This window comes from Cervus canadensis, chromosome 28 (assembly GCF_019320065.1).
Source record: "Cervus canadensis isolate Bull #8, Minnesota chromosome 28, ASM1932006v1, whole genome shotgun sequence".
Taxonomy (NCBI): Eukaryota; Metazoa; Chordata; class Mammalia; order Artiodactyla; family Cervidae; genus Cervus; species Cervus canadensis.
In genome coordinates this window covers 38039223-38059310 of record NC_057413.1, presented here as the reverse complement: position 1 = coordinate 38059310, position 20088 = coordinate 38039223, and the positions used below count along the sequence as shown (strand labels likewise).

At 41.6% G+C, this 20088-nt stretch overlaps 1 protein-coding gene across 14 annotated transcripts in view; it reads left to right on the top strand.

The window, feature by feature from the left end:
- The window catches only part of LOC122429488 (muscular LMNA interacting protein), a 293970-nt gene that overhangs the window by 135287 nt on the left and 138595 nt on the right, over positions 1-20088 (top strand). For 4 of the 14 annotated variants that reach the window (XM_043449810.1, XM_043449809.1, XM_043449808.1 and 1 more), the window contains exons 1-3: positions 4298-4459; positions 12904-13059; positions 16275-16667. In XM_043449810.1, the coding sequence (XP_043305745.1) occupies positions 4361-4459; positions 12904-13059; positions 16275-16667 (648 nt within the window). In that variant the 5' untranslated portion in view covers positions 4298-4360. Of the gene's footprint in view, positions 1-4297; positions 4460-12903; positions 13060-16274; positions 16668-20088 lie in introns of those variants that run through there. The other 10 variants (XM_043449804.1, XM_043449806.1, XM_043449805.1 and 7 more) reach the window with 5 other exon arrangements.

The window sequence follows — 20088 nt, the reverse complement described above, 5'->3', positions numbered from 1 at the left end:
AAGGACAGAACGTGGAGATGAGTGTGGTCTCTAGGATTTGTTAAGGCTACCCTATTCAGTAGGGATTAGGAATTAAGATTTTTATATATATGTGGTATATACATATATGATGATATATATATTATATACATACATGTGTTTATAGGAAAATAATGGACTAATGTCATTGTTTCTCATGTTTCAAAATGACTCAAGGAAAATCACGTACATATACAGGGTTGGCCAAAAGGTTCCTTCCATAAGATGCTATGGAAAAACCCAAATGAACCTTTTGGTCAACCCAATATATACATTTTTATATACATAAATCTTTGTTCCTATTCCCTACTGGATAACATCAAAACACCTTAATTCAAGATGTCTGATGATCTACAGAGAAGAGGAGAGATGAATCTGAATGTAGAAAGTAGACTAGTGGTTACTTGAGGGTGGGGGGGAGGGTGTGAGGAATGGGGAATTATTGCTCAATCAGAATAGAACATCAGTTTGACAAAATGAAAAAAGTTCTGTGGATGATTAGTAGTGATGGTTGCACAGTAATGTAAGTGTCCTTAATGTGCTCACTAAACTGTACACTTTGTAAAGGTTAAAATGGTATATTAAAAAAAGATCTCTGATGATCCACGTTGAACCTATGTTTGTAGCCTTATTTGTCTTTATTCCGATATAAGCTATTTACCAGGCTTCCCTGGTGACTCAAAGGGAAAAAAATCTGCTGCAGTGCAGGAGACCTGGGTTCCACTGAGTAACAATAGTATTCACGGGAGTAGCACACATTATTTGCCCGGCACAGAGCTTTACATGTTGAATTTAATCAGTACTGTCCTGTGAGCCCTGTGAAATATGCCCTATTCTGGTCCATGTTTCACTGGTGGAGGACTGAGCTTTTGAGAGGTCCTGTTACCACCCCACCCAGGGCCCTCCAGCCAGTGGGTTATCTGACTCCTCGGCCCCGTGCCTTGCAGCCCACGCTGCGGCTTTCCCTCAAAGCTCAGTTGGTAAAGAATCCACCTACAATGCAGGAGACCCTGGTTTGATTCCTGGCTCCAACTCCTGGGTCGGGAAGATCCCCTGGAGAAGGGATAGACTACCCACTCCAGTATTCTTGCCTGGAGAATTCCAGGGACTGTGTAGTCTGTGGGGTCGCAGAGAGTCGGACACGACTGAGTGACTTTCACTGCTGCTCACTGCTGGTCTGATAGGGGCCTTTGCTCAAGCTTTTCTCTCTGCCTGAAATAAGGGCTATTCTGCTTCATCTTCAGAGGTCTCACTCCCCTACTCTGCCAAGTGAAAATGTTAGTCACTCAGTCACGTCTGACTCTCTGCAACCCCATGAACTGTAGCCCTCCAGGCTCCTCTGTCCATGGAATTCTCCAGGCAAGAATACTGGAGTGGGTAGCAATGCCCTCCTCCAGGAGATCTTCCTGACCCAGGGATCAAACCTGGGTCTCTCTCAGTTTACCATCTGAGCCACAAGGAAAGCTCCAGTTCTTCCAAGTCCAGCCTGAACATTTCTTCGTCCTTGAACTACTTACTCCAGATGACTGTGATCTCACCGCCCTCCAAAGGTTCCTCCAAATCTTTGCTACTCATAGTGTCACAGACTAGGAAGTAGGCCCCACTCGGAGCTCGTTGGAAATGTCAGATCTGGGGCCACACCTCAGACCTCCTCAGTCAGAAACTGCATTAAAAATATTTTATGAAATATAGCTGATTTACAATGTTGTGTTAATTTTTGTTGTACAACAAAGTGATTCAGTTATATGTACATCTACATTCTTTTTCAGATTCTTTTCCATTGTGGCTTATCACAGGATATTTAAGAAACTGCATTTTAACATGATCTTCAAGTGATTTATGTATCAACTTTGAGAACTGAAGTATGGGATTTTTTTCTTTTCTTTTTCACTTTGCATCTTTCTATTCGTACAACTGTTTTATATTCTCAATTGGACTGTAGGCTCTTTGAGGGCAAGAGGGCAGTATAGTCTCTTGAGTATCCATAAATATACCTTGCATAGAAAAAGGCACATAATTTATTTTCTGATGTCATACAGTATTCACATTAAAATTTTAGATCATTAAAGAAACTGTATGGTACTAAACATAACTGTCTGTATGTGCAATTTGGACAATTGTTGGACAAAAGATACAAACAAATCAAATAACCCAACTACCATTTCTGAAGAGCTGAGAGCAAAAAACCTGGGTGTCAGGAGCAAAAGCAGAGTACTGCACATACCTCCTGCATGCAACACCATCAGTTCAGTTCAGTTCAGTTCAGTTGTTTAGTCAGGTCTGACTCTTTGCGACCCCATGGACTGCAGCATGCCAGGCCTCTCTGTCCATCACCAACACCCGGAGTTTACTTAAACTCATGTCCATCTCATTGGTGATGCCATCCAACCATCTCATCCTCTGTCGGCCCCTTCTCCTCCCGCCTTCAATCTTTCCTGGCATCAGGGTCTTTTCCAATGAGTCAGCTCTTCACATCAGGTGGCCAAAGTATTGGAGTTTCAGCTTCAGCATCAGTCCTTCCAATGAATATTCAGAACTGATTTACTTAGGATGGACTGGTTGGACCTCCTTGCAGTGCAAGGGCTCTCAAGAGTCTTCTCCAGCACCACAGTTCAAAAGCATCAATTCTTTGGCACTCAGCTTTCTTTATAGTCCAACTCTCACATCCATACATGACTACTGTAGAAACCATAGCCTTGACTAGACAGTCGACCTTTGTTGGACCTTTTGAGGGAGGTCGCCATCATCTTCATTGCCGTGTGCTATAGTTTGGCCTCCAGTCAAACAACAGGGAGGGAACACAGCCCCACCCATCAACAGAAAATTGGATTAAAGATTTACTGAGCATGGCACTGCCCATCAGAACAAGACCCAATTTCCCCCACAGGCAGTCTCTCCCATCAGGAAGCTTCCATAAGTCTCTTATCCTTATTCATCAGAGGGTAGACAGATTGAAAACCACAATCACAGAAAACTAACCAATCTGATCTCATGGACCACAGCCTTGTCTAACTCAATGAAACTATGAGCCACGCCAAGTAGGGGCACCCAAGACAGACGGGTCATGGTGGAGAGTTCTGACAAAACGTGGTCCACTGGAGAAGGGAATGGCAAACCACGTCAGTATTCTTGCCTTGAGAACCCCGTGAACAGTAGGAAAAGGCAACACCACCAGAGTGGTGGGCAAACCACCTAAGCCAGCCCTCTGGCCCAATCCCTGGACACAGCCGTACCCTCTCCCAGTTTGAGGAAGCTCACCCCTCAGGAAGAGAGCAACATAGGAACTTGTCATTTGCTCTCCTCCCCACCGCTGCAGCAGGGGCCCCGATAAAGCCTTGCCTGAAAAAAAAGTACTAGGTTATTTGGAGTAGTTTTCCTCAGTGTGCTAACAGCATCACTTTCGACAATTGTTTTACTTGTAGTGCTACCACAAATTCGGGCTTCTGATAAGCAGGGAAAATGTTAAGTGGTATAATCTAGGTCCCTAAAATAACTCCTTCATTCCTTCCCAGAGCTTTTGGTCTATAACCAGCTCTTGCAACAGAACAACTTTCATCGCCAAAGCACAAATACAGATATTACAGATTTGGAGAAAAATCAATACTCAGAAAATAGAAGTACAAAAACGGAAAACGCCAATCAGTTCCACATGTAAAGTTTTGAAGTTTTCTGCAGTCGGGACACTCACTGTCTTCCAGGAACCTTGGAATGTTGTTTTGACAAATTTTTGATTCCAAGCTCTATTTGAGAGCAAATTTGGTTAATAGCAAGACTTCCGTCACTACTGATGCTGGTACGGTATTGCTCACTACGTACATGCCAAGGACCAGGAATTAAAGCTACTGATTTTATGAAGGAATCGCTGTGTGTTTTCTCGTTCTTTATTTAGACCCCGTGTTTGCGTGTATTTGTGCCTCTAAATGTTCTCAGTGAGTGTGACCAACTGATTGCTGAGATTGTCAGCTGTGAGGGCCCTTCAATCAGCTTCTTGTAGCTGTACAATCTGGCTCCTCTGTTCTTTTTGCAGAATGTTTAATTGGACTATGTGCATGAAAAGAAAAGGGAAATGCGTATAGGTGGCAATTCTTTTTTTTTTTTTTTTTTACTTCTGCTGGCTCCATTTCAGCAGTCAATCTGACCTCTCCTGAAGTTCCAAATCTAAACACTGTCTGAACATGAATCTGCCCTTTGGAGCTGACAAAACTCCCTCTGCTCAGGGAGGAGTCCACGTTACCTCTTTTTAGAATTCTTTTCTCCCCGCGAGTGTGTGTGTGTTGTTTCAGGGAGCGGCTCCCTTCCCACCTCACTCGTTGGTTTGCTCACTCCCTTATGGGATGAATCAATGCTTCCAGAAACCCAGGGGCTTCCGAGGGACCGCGGGAGCAATTACTTCCAAATGAACTCGTGCGTCTTAGCAGGGAGCGTGCAGACCACACCCCAGGTAAAAGGAAGGCTTTCCTTCCTGCTGTCGAGAACTTTGAAAGGCTGTGCACTCTGGTGTTTGCTGCAGGAGGGTTTGTGAGAGAGATGCCCGGGTGTAGATAAATTTGACTATGTCAAAATGAAATGTTTTAGGCAGTTAGTGGAAAGGATGAGCAGATAGAGCAAAGCTGCTTGCTGGCAACCGAAGAAGATGCTGAGGATGGTCCTTGGTGCAGTGTGAGCCCTGACACCCTGTCTTTTCTCTTCTCAACAAGAGGCTAGTGGCCATCTGTGAGTGTGGGTGTCAAGATCAGAAGAAGAGAACGTTTAGGGAAAGAGAAGGAAGGAAGGCATTGCAACTGGAAGCTGAGCAAAGAAATAGTCAGCCTGCATGGCATGAAGCAAACAGTTTCTTAAATTATTAGTCGGCTGGCCGGTGAGAAGGTGACCGTCTCAGAGTTTCAAGTGCTTGAAACCATATTTAGGGAAAGCTTTTCATCCTTTCAGCTCTAATTTCTATTATTAAACGAGTTTCCCAAGGATAAGAACTGAGATGTGTTTTTAAACAACGCTGACAAAGGAAAGTGTTAATTGGCATTTAACCAGTGCAATGATATTAACATGCATCTGTTTCTGCTTTGTGTGGAAAATGATTTTTCATCACCATAGCGATTCATTTCTGGGCTCTTTGGAACTTGGCCACGGTATGCAGTAAACAGCAAAAATTTTCTTTTTCTTTCCTGAATAAGGGATTCAGCAGTCAACCAGCCTGTTGTATAGAGTAGCTAGTGTAATTTCAAATCCTTTCCAACTAAATTCTGTGCAAAAACTCTGTGCATCCTTGGTAGGAATAAGAAGATGGTACGGAAATGTGATGAAAAAAGCCACATGCCAACATTGTACTCCCAGCTTAAAAGCAAATACCAAACCATTGCCCCTTTTTGAGGTCGATCTGAGGTTAAATGTGTGGACAGGAATTTATCTGTGCTCTTCTGACAGTAACCTAGGAAGATGAATAAGCCTTTAGTACTATTGGATTTTCCATTTTTAATGTTATTCTTGATGATATTATGTATTGGTTCAACTAAAAATTCTCAAAAAATGTTCTCTTTACCTGGTGAAAAAATTTTATGTAGGCTAGGGCTATTTGTAGGAAAATACAGCAATAAAGTAGATGGAAACAATTTTACTTATTTTCAGTTGCTTTCATTGTCAACATATGGTTACTTTTAGAAATTCCTTTGAGGTCATCATTCTAAAAGCACACCTTCTTCATCGAAGCATTCATGTTTATTGTACTACGTTTCCATTTTATTCACTAAAATTGTAGCTATTAACCTTTAAAAAGTCAATAGTTTATGATGCATCAGTAGTGACGTTCTATTTGTATTTTGGGAACTTATGTAGCAAGGCTTTGGGTGAAGTAAATTTTTGTCATTGTATGTGCTTTAGAAAGTAAAACCACTTATTGTTAATAAAGGTGATACATATTTTGTAACCACAGGGAAGTGAATTGAAGTCTTTCATACATTAGTGTTTAAATTTCATCTAGATAGAACCTAAAGTAGACCTGTAATCATTCTGTGGGGAGATGAGAACAGGCCTACAGAGCCTGAGGACAAAGTCAGTTTCACCTCTTATTTGACTCTTAAAGGACTGTCTTTATTTCTTACCCAAATGAAATTCTGTGATAAATTATCTGAGCTACCCTCAGTGATTTCCTTGCTAAAGCCTCTCTCCATCTATCATGATATTGATGAGATTAGTCATGTAAAGAAAGCTTCCTAGAAAAAACATCCCTCTGGGAAGTGTCTTGTATTGTGTATCACTGATAAAGGCTACTGGACTCCCTGAATCTCACGAGGGATCTCATGTCTCTTCCTACAAAGGAAAGCATTGCTGTATTATTTTTTAGGTGATAAGCTACAAACCGGGAACTGTGACCTGACTGCCATGGGGGAATAATGACAATTATTTTTAAAGGCAGAAAATAATAGTGAAAAATGAAAGTTGGCTCAGAAGGATTTGCTGTGTAATTTTCACGCCCTAAGGAATATGCTTTGTTTCTAGAAGGCAGAGCTGTCTTAGTTTTCTGGTTTGCTGTTCAGTCGCTAAATTGTGTCCGACTCTTTGTGACCCCATGGACTGCAGACGCCAGGCTGCCCTGTCCTTCACTATCTCCCGAAGTTTGCTCAGACTCATGTTCATTGAGTCACTGATGCCTTCCAAACGTCTCATTCTCTGTCACCCCCTTCTTTTGCCCTCAATCTTTCCCAGCATCAGGGTCTTTTCCAGTGAATTGGCTCTTTGCATCAGGTGCTTCAGCTTCAGCATCAGTCCTTCCAGTGACTATTCAGGGTTAGTTTCCTTTAGGATTGACTGGTTTGATCTCCTTGCAGTCCAAGGGACTCTCAAGAGTCTTCTCCAGCACCACAGTTTGAAAGCATCGATGCTTTGGCGCTCAGCTCTCTTTGTGGTCCAACTTTCACATCCACTGGAAAAACCATAGATGTGGCTATATGGACCTTTGTGGGTAATGTGATGTCTCTGCTTTTTAATACACTGTCTAGGTTTGTCATAGCTTTTCTTCCAAGGAGCAAGCGTCTTTTAATTTCATGGCTGCAGTCACTGTCTGCAGTGATTTTGGAGCCCAGGAAAATGGTTACCAGAAAGTTATATCCTGCAGTAAGTGGTCCCGAGTTAGTTCGTTAGACCATCTATAACTTGGTGAAATCTCCTGCAAGGATATCTGGTTCTCTTTATTTTATTTGTGTTCACACACAGAATATCTGATTAACAGTCTGCTGTCCCGAGTGTCAGCTGTTGCTGGCGGCACTTGAGCCTTGCCTCATGCACTGTTTCCATACTGCCTGCTCCAGCCCGGCCCCGCAGTCCCAGTGTGGCTTTTGTTGTCACGACTGCAGTCTTGTCGGCATTCTTGTCTCCCAGTTCCTTGACCTTCACAGGCTCGGTGCCCTTCCTGTTTTTCCATCTCAAATACTCAGGCTCAACTCCATTGATTGGTTATTTTCTGATGATAAGCTACAACCTGGGAATTGTGACCTGACTGCTATGGAGGAATAATGACAATTATTTTGAAAGGCAGAAAATAATATTGAAAAATGATAGTTGGCTCAGAAGGGTTGGTCTGTGTATTTTTTATTCCTTAAGGAATATGCATTGTTTCTAAAAACCCTAATCCTAACTGTACCTGGTTATAAGCCTAGAACTATTATGCTAGACTTAATACTACTGAATCTCAAACTCTCTCTTGCATCCTTTTTTGTGACACCACACCATTCTCCCAAACACCTACCATGCTTTCAAATCTGATTTCTCAGCCGTAGAGCCTGCTAGTCTCTTAGTGTGAGGTCCCCCTTCTTCCCTGTCTACTCCCTGGCTGACCTTTTGCTTTGCTTTCATCGGTACCCTCAATTTCCTGACACACACAACACTCTTCTGCCAGAACCACCTCTGAACATCAGTTCTATAAATGCTGCAATTCACTTTCTCTGTTCCTATGATAGGCAGTTGAGCATCCCTGGAGAGATTATCCAACAGCCAAGCAAATTGCTTTCACGACAAATTCTTGGATTTACATTTGGGCTGGACTCTCACAATAGCCTGTCGATCCTTTTATTATTTATGGTCTGGTCTCTTTCTTATTGCTGTCAGTGATGTTCCAGGCTTATTTTTCTCTTAAAATCCAATGTCACCTTTACGAGTTCTTCTTCAGCTACTGCACCACGTAATGGCAGAGCCTGAATGCTTCAACCTTGGACCTCTTTTTTCCTGTTTGTGCCCAAATCCCTGGTGATCTCATTTGGTCTCATGGTTTTCAAAGCCATGTATAGGTTAACAACCCTAATCATTTTATCTCCAGCACAGACTCTCCTCTGAACTTTTCTCCTATCCCCACATTTCCTCTTGGATGTATTTTTTTGTCACATCAAATTTGATCTTTATTCTCAAACCAGTTCCACCTCTTATTTTCCTCACTTCTATGAAGCATATCGCATTATCTTTCAGTTATTCAGGTCAAAAACTTTGTATGTCTTGACTCTTGTCTGCCTCTTGCATCTCACATCTAATTTTTCAGCAAATTCTAAGTTTTTCCTTTAAATTATAGCCAACCCAAGTTTTACCTATCATTTTTTCTCCTGTGGATTATTATACTAGTCTTCATAGCACTTAGCTCAATTGAAAATTTCTACCTTTTTCTTATTTATTTTGCTTCCTGTCTCCCTCCCACTAGAATGGGTAGAGATTTTGTTCATATTGCCAAGCCCTAAAATAAAGCCTAGCACCTGGTGGGCATTTAATAAATCTTGTTAAGTAAATGAAAGTATTATAGAAGGCAATGTAATCAAGTGAGGTTTGGTTTTAGTAGGAGTGTAGAAGGACTGATGGTCCCATAAAAGGACAAAGATGTAGGTGGGTGACTAGAAGCTGTGATGAGGGGTTTGGAGGTTCTCTTCTGTTTGCTTCAATTATCTCAGTGAAATGGGAAACAGAGTTTTTAGCTCAGAGTGAGAATGAGGAAGAGGATGCAGGTGTTTGCAGAAAGCAGAGAAGATGTGAGCTTTCTATGTGTGTGGGAGAGTAAATGGGCTCTGAATCTATCAATGTATAGTATGATTCCACATAATATCTGGTATCTGTTTTTCTCTTACAGATAGAGAAAAGCAGGGCAGGAATAGAGACGCAGGTGTAGAGAACAGACATATGCATATGGGGGGAAGAGTTGGGTGAGATGAATTGGGAGATTAGGATCGTCATATATACACTGTGTACATGTGTGCTCAGTCGTGTCCGACTCTTTGTGACCCCATGGATTGTAGCCCGCTAGGCTCCTCTGTCCAAGGGATTTTCCAGGCAAGAATACTGGAGTGGGTTGCTATTTCCTCCAGCGGATCTTCCTGACCCAGGGATCAAACCCATGTCTCCTGCATCTCCTGCATTGGCAGTTGGATTTTTTACCACCGAGACACCTGGGAAGCCTGCATATATACACTACGCTGGGTAACATAGATAGCTAGTGGGAACGTGCTATAGAGCATAGGAAGCTCAGCTGGGTGCTCTGTGATGACCTAGAGGAGTGGGATCGGGGGTGGAGTGTGAAGGCGGTCAGAGAGGGAGCGGACGTATGTATGCATGTAGCTGATTCACTTTGTTGTGCAGTAGAAATGGACAGAGCATTGTAAAGCGATCATAGTCTAATAAAGAATATAGTATGATTATAGAGTAGTGTGGAAGGACCTACGTGAGGCTCAGAGCCATGAATCTTGAGTGAAACCAGCAAGCATGGTCCTGTAACTTTTTCCCCAGCTGCATTTACCTCTGTGGTGCCAGAGTAGAGTTGGTAGGGGTTAGATTCAGTGAGTACCATGATTTACCCAAAGGGGATGATGACATGAGAGAAGGCAAGACATTGGAGGGGTGTCCACAGGAGTAGTTGTATCAGACATTGAAACTGGCTAAAAAAGGGAGTCTGGGAAAACTTACTGCTGGGAGGATCGGTAGACTTCCGTTTTGATGGGTTCCCAGAAATGCTGGAGTTAGAGAACCAGAGGAATGATGCGGAAAGAAAAGAAGTGTTGATCAGAGAAGGAAAACACTCCAAAATTATGGAAGGGTTGTGGCTATTGGTTGTTGCCAGGGATGTGAAGGGCCAAGAAGAGTAGAGGTCAGTGACATGTGCTACTAGAAAAATTACCAGTGAGATATAGTGTTAGAAGGAGTGGAATTAACACTAGAACTAAATCTTCAAAGAAAGAAGGGGTTGACTTGGTTGTGGGCAGATGACTGCGACAAGGAGAGGTAGGTAGTGAAGGGCGTTAACTGGTGCGTGGCAGGAGCTTGGAACTTGGAGGTTTGTAGGGGTGAGGGAGGAAGAGAATGGTCTGGAAGCTGTAAGAGAACAAGGAGGCCACTTACCCTACTTCTAGACCTAGCGTGAGAGCAAGCAGTCACTGAGAACTTCCCGGGAAGCAGAGTGGTTAGAGCTGCAACAGGCGAAGAGGAGGTTCAGGATATGCGGGGCTGTGTGACGACTGCCTGGATTCCAGACAGTGGAGGATGAGAAGTTGCCAAGAGCTGGATAAGTGTGTGTTTCTGAAACTCTGCCTCTGTACACTGGTGCCAAACAGAAATGTAGAGACAGGGCTTTGGATGAAGGAGAAAGAATAGCTCTTATGCTTCGTCAGGCAAAGGGGGCCACAGAGGGCCAGTGCCCGCACAGTTGTGCGTCCCTCCCTGGAGAGGGTCATGAGGAGTCAGTGTTCAAGGAGCAGGGCGTGGCCAGCTCCTGGACATTCTTCTGATCGGTTGGTGGTGAGGTAATTTTGGAGTCCATATCATTAACCTTCTGGTTCCAACCGGTCTGCGGTCTATGTGCTTGTAGGCAGCATACAATTAACTTCTACCACCTGGTGAGGGTTTCAGTATCTGCAAAACAGCTCAAAGAACATGGCTCAGAATATTATCTATAGTCCTTGAGGAAGAACTAAATGTCTTTGACTTTGTTTATTGGCTAAGCTATTATTATTTTGTCTTGCTTGACTGTGTTCCTTTTGTCTGCATTTTCTAGTTTCTCTGATTAAATTTATTCTTTGACTAGTTTTTCTACAGACAAAAGGCAGGTGGAGGGCATGAGTGGGGGGGTCTATTCTGGGAAGGCCTCAGAGGATTGTGCTCTGTTATAAGAAAGGAGCAAAACTAGGGGTGTACCTGGCACACAGGGATACAGGGATGGCTGGGTTTCTTGAGGGGCTGACGTGATTGGGGTTAAAGGGCATGTTGAGATAAGGCATACAGTGGTGACATGGCTAGAAGGGAGAGGAGCATGGGAGGGCCTGCTGGGACCATTGCATTTCTTATGACGAGCAGGGAGGGGGCAACATGGTAGTGTCCACCTTGACTAGATGGGGCTGATTGCATCACAAATGTAGTTTAGATGCAAAATGAGTCCTGTCATTTTCCAACTTCTCCCAGTGCCCCACAGTGGGATCTTTTCTGTAGTGCCCCACAGTGGGATCTTTTCTGTATCTTCATTTTCTCTGTTCACAGAGGAGGCTATATTCTTTCTGTTGTTTACTTTTATTTATTTATATTTTGGCCTTACTGTGAGGCATGTGGGATCTTAATTGATCTTCCAGGAATTGAACCTGTGTCCCCTGCAATGGAAGGGTGGAGTCTTAACATTTGGGCCATCAGGGAAGTCTCTGTTGCTTTGGTTTTTCCCCCAAGTCTACAGACGTCTTCATGTCTGTCCCATAATAGACCAACAGAAGCATCCCTTTGACCAGACTTCCCTCTCTAACTTCTCTCTATTTCTCTTCCTACATCCCACTTCTTCAAAGAGAAATCTCCAGTACCATCTTCTCTTGCCATCTTTCCATTCACTCCTCCATCTGTCACTCTTGGATTTCTGTCTTGATCACCAGGCTTCAGTCTTCAGGCTTGCCATCTTTCCATTCACTCCTCCATCTGTCACTCTTGGATTTCTGTCTTGATCACCAGGCTTGGGTCTTTTAAGACCAGCATCACCCATCTGACATTGTGACGTGATGATGTCATTCCCAATCACTTGGTTCTCATTGTAATTAGGGCAAAGCCCAGGCTTGATCCACACACACTGTTGTTTTCCATGCCTTCACTTATCTGGTTTCCTCAGCATTGGAGAGCCTTCTCTTCCTCTCCACCAGGACTTCAGTTCCAGGTGCTGCCTTTTATGGAGCTTCCCAAACTGGGTAGGCACCCAACCATCATTGCTTTTCCCTTCCTATGCTGTGCATACCATTCTCCTACTTGTGAGAGACCTATTGACTGTTCCCTGTTTGCTGTTGTATCTCTAGCTCCTGAGTGCCCGCCACATGGCAAATACTTAACAAAATAATTCTTGAATGAATAAAGAATGAATGAAAGAGGAGGTATATCCTTGAGAAGAGGCATTGGTATATTGATAGCCAGGAAAGTACATTTTCAATTTTCCATTCACATTTTAGCCTTCTCATTAATGATGTATGTCCAAAGTTTCACACACGGTTGGTGATTATGAGTCAACTTGAACCTGCTAACTCAGGGTTAAACGGGTGAAAGTCCGTGACCTCTGTGAGGTCATCACAAACACAGCATCCGGTCTGTGTTAAAACTGACATTCCTCCCTGTTAACTTGTAGCATTCCAGCAGCTCAACTTGTCAACCTACTCTTCTGTTGCCGTGTCCTACAGTAAGATCTTCCTGGGGTTGTTTTTCTTTCACTGAAAAATATTTTCATAAAAAAAATTGATCAGATACATGATGAATAGTTTAATAGCTGTTCTCTTTGGCAACCATACACATGATCAAAGGACGGTAGGCAGTTTATCAAAATAAACAAGATAAATATCATAATATGTAGAGAGTAAAGTCAAGATAAACCTTTGATAAGGCTGAAAGTCTAATTTATTACATGTCTCATAGGTCTCTTCTGGTGATTCTGAAGCTAAACCTCTGATCTTCACATTTGTCCCCACTGTCAGAAGACTGCCAACCCACTCCCAGTTGGGTGACACCTCTAAATACATTGTTAAAATTCCTGAGGAACCAAGTGATAAGACTCCAGAAACTGTAAATAGGGTAGGATTATTTTTATTATTTTTATGTCAAGTAATTAACATTAAAGTATCCATAATAATGACATGAAAAGCTGTATGAATGTTTATTTTCTCTACTTAAAGTGAGATAACTGGGAAATCTAAAAGTGGCTAAAAATATAATTATGTAATAGGTACTTCAGTGTTATCAAATCTCAGGTTTTCTACAACAAGTTGTTCTTAACCCTTTTGATTTGACATGCTGTTTTTTGATGTTCACATGATACACTATGCCTCCTGGCACCTCCCATCCCAGATGTATCTTAAAATAAAATAAAAAAACCAAAATTTTTTGCAAAGTTTGAATTTATCTTTAAAGGCTATTAGATAAAGAGTGAGGTGCTATTTTATGTGTAATAGATTAACAATGTTAAAAATATAATATTCGATGTTTAGGGCACTTGTAGACCTATTGGCGTGCTCACACTTTGCTGCTAGTTTTGTGAATTTGTACAATTTTGGTTGGAAAACCCTTATCCACATCATATAACTTTTCATAACCTTTTAATTATCTAACTGTAAATGTATACCAGAGAAATAGTACAGAAGAAAAAAAATATTATGTAGGAAAATAATTAGGGAAAAATGAAAAGAGCCTAATATCTAACAATCAGAGAAAATCAAAGCATCTGATAGCATCACCTTGACAAAGTTATAATTATAATGATTATTTAATTTTATGGAACATGTTAATCTTATCATGTTAAATGATACAATAGATTATAAAATTGTATTTATACCCAATTATACTTATCTAAAGTGAGACCAAGGCTGAAAGTGATGTTAAACAAAAAACTAAAAATTGCTTGTGTGAAAATAATGACTTTTTGGGTAAAAACTTTTTCTCTTTAATATGTATTTTAATACTGTCCTCTTATAAAAAAATGTTACTGGGTGAATTTTGTGGTATTTTGGGGCCAACTTTGTAGGAAATAAAATTATCTGATTCTCCTTGTCTATATGAAAACATCTTATCTAGTAAGCAGTGATATATCCATGAACCTGGGACTTATTTCAAAAACTATGGTGAGAACGAGTTATTTTAGAGAAATTCTGAAAGCTACAGAAGACACTTCTGGGAATTTTCTCTCTAACAGTACTCAAGCACATACAATATATTCAAGGGATCCTTTGTGATTAGGTGCTCTGAGCTACTGAGACTATAGACATATGAATCAATCTTGGCTGCAGATCTCCGAAGCTTCCTAAGCTAATGATATTCATCTGCAGATGGCAATGGTACCTACACAACCACATCTTTAACAGAGTAAACATTCTTCTTCCTTTTTAAAAAACGGTTCAATAGTATAATACAGCAGGGTAAATAATCCTTCTTTCTTTGTATATTTAAAAACTATTTACTTGAACACATGCTGTGTCCTTGGTGCTGTGGATTCTGGATGAATAAAGTCAACTCATAAGTTATTTGTTATTGGAAAGACAGACAATGAAAATAGTGAAAAGTATATAATAAAACCTCGGGTGGTAAGAGATGCTGTAAAAAATACATCAGAATAAACAAATAGAGAATGTTGGACTGTGGGAGCAGGGAGTTATTGTAGACCATTAATAACATTTTCAAAAATGAGTTCAGTTTTGCCAGCTCTTTAGTTATTCTGTTCTCTTTCCATCATAAGCAATCTGTGTTTGAATCCTTCAATTTTTAATTTAAGCTTCCTTCTAATTTGGGCTTTGTTACTATATGTGATATGTTAGTCGCTCAGTCGTGTCCAACCCTTTGCAACCTCATGGACTGTAGCCTACCAGGCTCCTCTGTCCATGGAATTCTCCAGGCAAGAATACTGGAGTGGGTTGCCCTTCCCTTCTCCAGAGGATCTTCCCGACCTAGGGATTGAATCCGGGTTTCCTGCATTGCAGGAAGATTCTTTACCATCTGAGACACAAGGGCTCTTGTTACTACATAGTGTTGTAAATTTATATGTGAAATGACCACTCTCAGAAGAATCCAAATCAGAGGCAAAGTATGTTGACTATGTCATCATCAGCTGAAAAGTGTGGTCTGGTGGTATGAATTTGACTCCTAGTGCATCAATGATTTGATTATTGTATCTTCACTCACACATAACATAATACATATTAGCAAACATTAAATTGATGACCATAGTTGACATTTAGTTTATTTTAGCTTATTTAGTATCTTTATCTTTCTATTTTGAAATAATGTTATACTTAGAGAAATGTTGCAAAAAAAAAAAAAAAATAGTGGCTCATTGATAAGGAATCCTCCTGCCAAGCAAGAGATGAGGGTTTGATCCTTGGGTCAGGAGGATCCCCTGGAAAAGGAAATGGCAACCCATCCCAGTATCCTTGCCTGGGAAATCCCATGGACAGAGGAGCCTGACAGGCTACAGTTCATGTGGTTGTAAAGAGTTGGACACAAGTTAGCGACTAACAACAACAACAACAATGCTTATCAAAACCGAGGGAATTTGTACTGGGTCTTTTAAACACAGTCTTGGTTCACATTGCTGCTACCATTTTAGAAGAAAGATGCTTTGGAGCATGAGAAAACTATCTAATTCCTGGTCTTGTAAACCTCCTATGTGTTCATAGAAAACTGAGTGGGAAAATATTTAGGATTATAAATCAAAAATGAAATAACAGTAGAAAACACTTTATACTAAAAATATCTTATCTTTTTGATGTCCTATTCATGAGTTCTTCCGATAGGCTTGGATTATTTTGTCTGAATATCCACATTTTGTTCCAATTTTACTTTTCTTCTCAGAGTTTGAGAGGAATGCATATTATTTTAGAAACTTTCAGTGGGATTTCATTTCCCACCCCCAGCTTATGCAGGATATACAAGTTTTGCTTGACTATTAACTAAGCCCATGACTGACCAGGTCTCATTTGTTTTGTGAATGTCTTTACGGAAAACATTGCCCTCATCCTCTCTTTCTAAAAAGTCATATCAAAATTTATTTGAAAGTGTTTGTTTGTTGATGTTAATTCTGAGTCCTAAATAACTTAGGTTTGGACCATGACATACAAGTGAGTTATTAAAAGTAAGCCATTAACTTCAACCCAAACTCTCCTATGCCAACTTGATTTGGGGATATATTTGTAAAACCTTTTGTCCTTGAAGAATATAAGCAGGTTAAGTGTTTAAGAGTACAGAAAAGAAGCATTTATCAAAGCAACATCAACTCTTTTATGTTTCTCCATTTATTGCAGTTTGATTCCCATGAGTACTTGACCTTGAATGTTGGGAGCCAACAAGAGAGAGGGCGAGGAACGCTGACCTGCCCTTCAGAGGTCAAGGACAAGGCTTCCCAAGGAAGGGAATTTAAAGAGAAGAAACCTCAAGGAATGCAGCAAAGTGACCTCTTCAAAGCGGAATATGTCTTTATTGTGGACTCTGAGGGGGAGGAGGAAGCCCCGGGCAGAAAAGCTGACCAGGGACCCCCGGTGGGGACAGGCCCCCCAGCTGCTCGGCCCGCGTCTCTCGCCATCTCCTCCAGTCTGACCTCCGATGTGGTGCGTCCCAAAACTCGAGGGGCGGACCTCCAGGCCCCGTTGCATCCTGAACGGCCTCAGGCGATGGCTCCTCAGCAAAGACATGGGCAGGTAGGCTTTTTTCTTGTCAGTAAGAAAAAAATGTTTCATATTCCTCATCTGCAAAAGCCTTCTGTTTACTGAAGGCTTGGAGGCATACAAAACTCTCAAGGAAAAAAAAAACATTAAAAAACTAAAATCCCAAGATCACAAATCATCACAGTGTAAATGAAGATAATAAATTCATAAGGATTATATAACATACTGTGAATTGGTGGAAGAGAACATGTAAAATTCTTAGCTGGGGTGGATTTGGGTGAATATTAACTTTTCCTTTTGAAAATGCTCAAATAAGGTCACTACAGGGAATTTCTTAGAGTGCTTGTTGGGCTGGGTGCATCAAGAAGCACGTTTTAAAGATGAGATGTGACACGACATGTAGATATCAGCTAGATAGGACATGTAGACACGTGACTTTTAAACTAGTGAAAGAGGAGTAAAAGGATACACTGGGAATGAGAGTATGTACGGAAAATCGTTTCCTCCTCTGCGTCTTAAGGGAAATACCAACTGTGTTCCTGGAGACCACCGCAAGCAGGGCTGGCCTCAGCGATCTGGAAGGAAGGCAGGCAGGTCAGTCGCTCAGTAGCATCCGACTCTTTGCGACCCCATGGACTGCAGCATGCCAGGCCTCCCTGTCCATCACCAACTCCCGGAGTTGACTCAAACTCATGTCCATAGAGTCGGTGATGCCATCCAACCATCTCATCCTCTGTCGCCCCCTTCTCCTCCTGCCCCCAATCCCTCCCAGCATCAGGGTCTTTTCCAATGAGTCAACTCTTTGCATCAGGTGGCCAAAGTATAGGAGTTTCAGCTTCAGCATCAGTCCTTCCAATGAACACCCAGGACTGATCTCCTTTAGGATGGACTGCTTTGATCTCCTCGCAGTCCAAGGGACTCTCAAGAATCTTCTCCAACACCATAGTTCAAAAGGATCAATTCTTCGGCTCTCAGCTTTCTTTATAGTCCAACTCTCACATCCATACATGACTACTGGAAAAACCATAGCCTTGACTAGACAGACCTTGGTTGGCAAAGTAATGTCTCTGCTTTTTAATATGCTGTCTAGCTTGGTTGTAGCTTTTCTTCCAAGCAGTAAGTGTCTTTTAATTTCATGGCTGCAATCACCATCTGCAGTGATTTTGGAGCCCAGAAAAATAAAGTCTGACACTGTTTCCACTGTTTCGCCATCTATCTCCCTTGAAGTGATGGGACCAGACGCCATGATCTTAGTTTTCTGAATGTTGAGCTTTAAGCTGACTTTTTCACTCTCCTCTTTCACTTTTGTCAAGAGGCTTTTTAGTTTGTCTTCACTTTCTGCCATAAGGGTGGTGTCATCTGCATATCTGAGGTTATTGATATTTCTCCTGGCAATCTTGTGCTTGTGATTTCAGCTTGTGCTCCATCCAGCCTGGCATTTCACATGGTGTATTCTTCATATATAAGTTAAATAAACAGGGTGACAATATACAGCCTTGTATATTCCCAAGGAATATACTCTTTTCCTGATTTTGAACCAGTCTGTTGTTCCATGTCCAGTTCTAACTGTTGCTTCTTGACCTTCATGCAGATTTCTCAGGAGGGAGGTCAGGTGGTCTGGTATTCCCATCTCTTTAAGAATTTCCCACAGTTTGATCCCACCACAAAATTTAGCAGCAAGACTGAATGGTTCCTTTAAAGTGGAGAGTCTTTGATATAGTAGGAGACCCATTATCTGTGATGGCCGGAAAGAAGGAGGTGGAAGGGGGAATTTTGAAGGGAAAACCAAAACAGAATGACTGGCTATTTGTTGTCAGGAAGTTATCAGGAGACTGACAAAGCAGAGAATGTCAGGAATGCAGAGGCTGGCTTGGCTTTGGGAGTGAGAAATGAATCGATGAAGAGCTCTCTGTAACAATGACCATGAGTCAGCATCACAGTGTCCTGTTTAGAGTCTTCTAAGCCAGGTATTTGCAAGCTTCCCAAAGTAGCTGGGAGGACATGTTTATTGGTGAGTTGGCCTTTTGGTACTCCTGGGACCTCTGCAAAACCGCAGGGCAGGCATTTTTTTAAATTTCTGGTGCCACATCTTTGTTTTCGCAGCCTTCATTGACTTCCTGATGATGTATTTATGTCACTTAAAGCATCCAGGATCCTCATAGCACCTTTGGTTGATAAAAGATTCTCACTGTGGTACCATATCCAGCCTATTGGACTAAAATATTTATTTCTTCTTGAACTTCATTCTTAGCTAGTTATTGGAAAAATTCTAATGATCTAATTAAACATATTCTCAGTAAGTAGTGATAGGCTGAAACATTTCTTTCTTGCCTCAGGAAAGATGATGAAAGAAGCATGTTGATGTAGAAGCGTCCATAGTCAGTGGAGGGTAGTTTAATGTGGACTTTTGAAGAACACGTAAACATGATGATACCAAATATAAATAAGGAAAAACATTCTTAATGAAGCAATGTTTTGATTTTTAATTTATCCTTTTCCTCAACTACTGTATATCTACTGCTGAGCTGGTCATTTATTTTGCTTTTGTTACCTAATATACAGAGGGCAAACTAGAGACAAAAACACACATTTTTAAGGGGACCAAAATAATAGGTTAGTTAAAAGTAGATTACAGTTATCAAAGCTCCAAATGAAAAGGCATAGCTCAAACTAATTTGCTAGTGGTGGCTGAGTATTATGATTACTACAGATGGAGGAATCCTGGGTCCTAAAGTGTTTAGTGAATAGCTATTGTCTTGGATTCCATCTCCTATCATAATCCATTGGAGTAGTGAAGAGTAGATTATCATGAAATAAAAATACGATGACTGTTACTGACAAATATAAACCAAACAGAAGTGGCCAGAGTATCAAAGAAGGCACTCTGAGAAGCTGAATGTAGCCAGTGTGGTTAGTGGTAATTGCTCAACTGTGTTCAGCTCTTTGCGACCCCATGGACTATAGCCCATCAGGCTTCTCTGTCCACGGAATTTTCCAAGCAAGAATACTGGAAGGAGTTGCCATTCCTTTCCAGGGAATCTCCCTGACCTAGGGATTGAACCCAGGTCTCCTTCATTGCAGGCAGATTCTTTACTATCTAAGCTCCCAGAGAAGCCAGTGTAGCCAGTGGTGGTTTAGTCATTCAGTTGTGTCCACTCTCATGACCCCATGGACTGTAGCCAGGCTCCTCTGTCCATGGGGACTCTCCAGGCAGGAATACTAGAGTGGGTTGCCATGCCCTTCTCCAGGGGATCCTCCTGACCCAGGAATCAAACCCGGGTCTCCTGCATTGAGGAAGGTTCTTTTTTTTTTTTTTTTTTTTTTTGAGGCAGATTCTTTACCGACTGAGCTCTGAGGGAAGCCCAGTGTAGCCAGTAGTTGAAGCTTAATGTAAAAAGCCTAAAGATTATCCCATGGTTGGATTACCTGATGCCAACAACATCAGTTTTTCAAT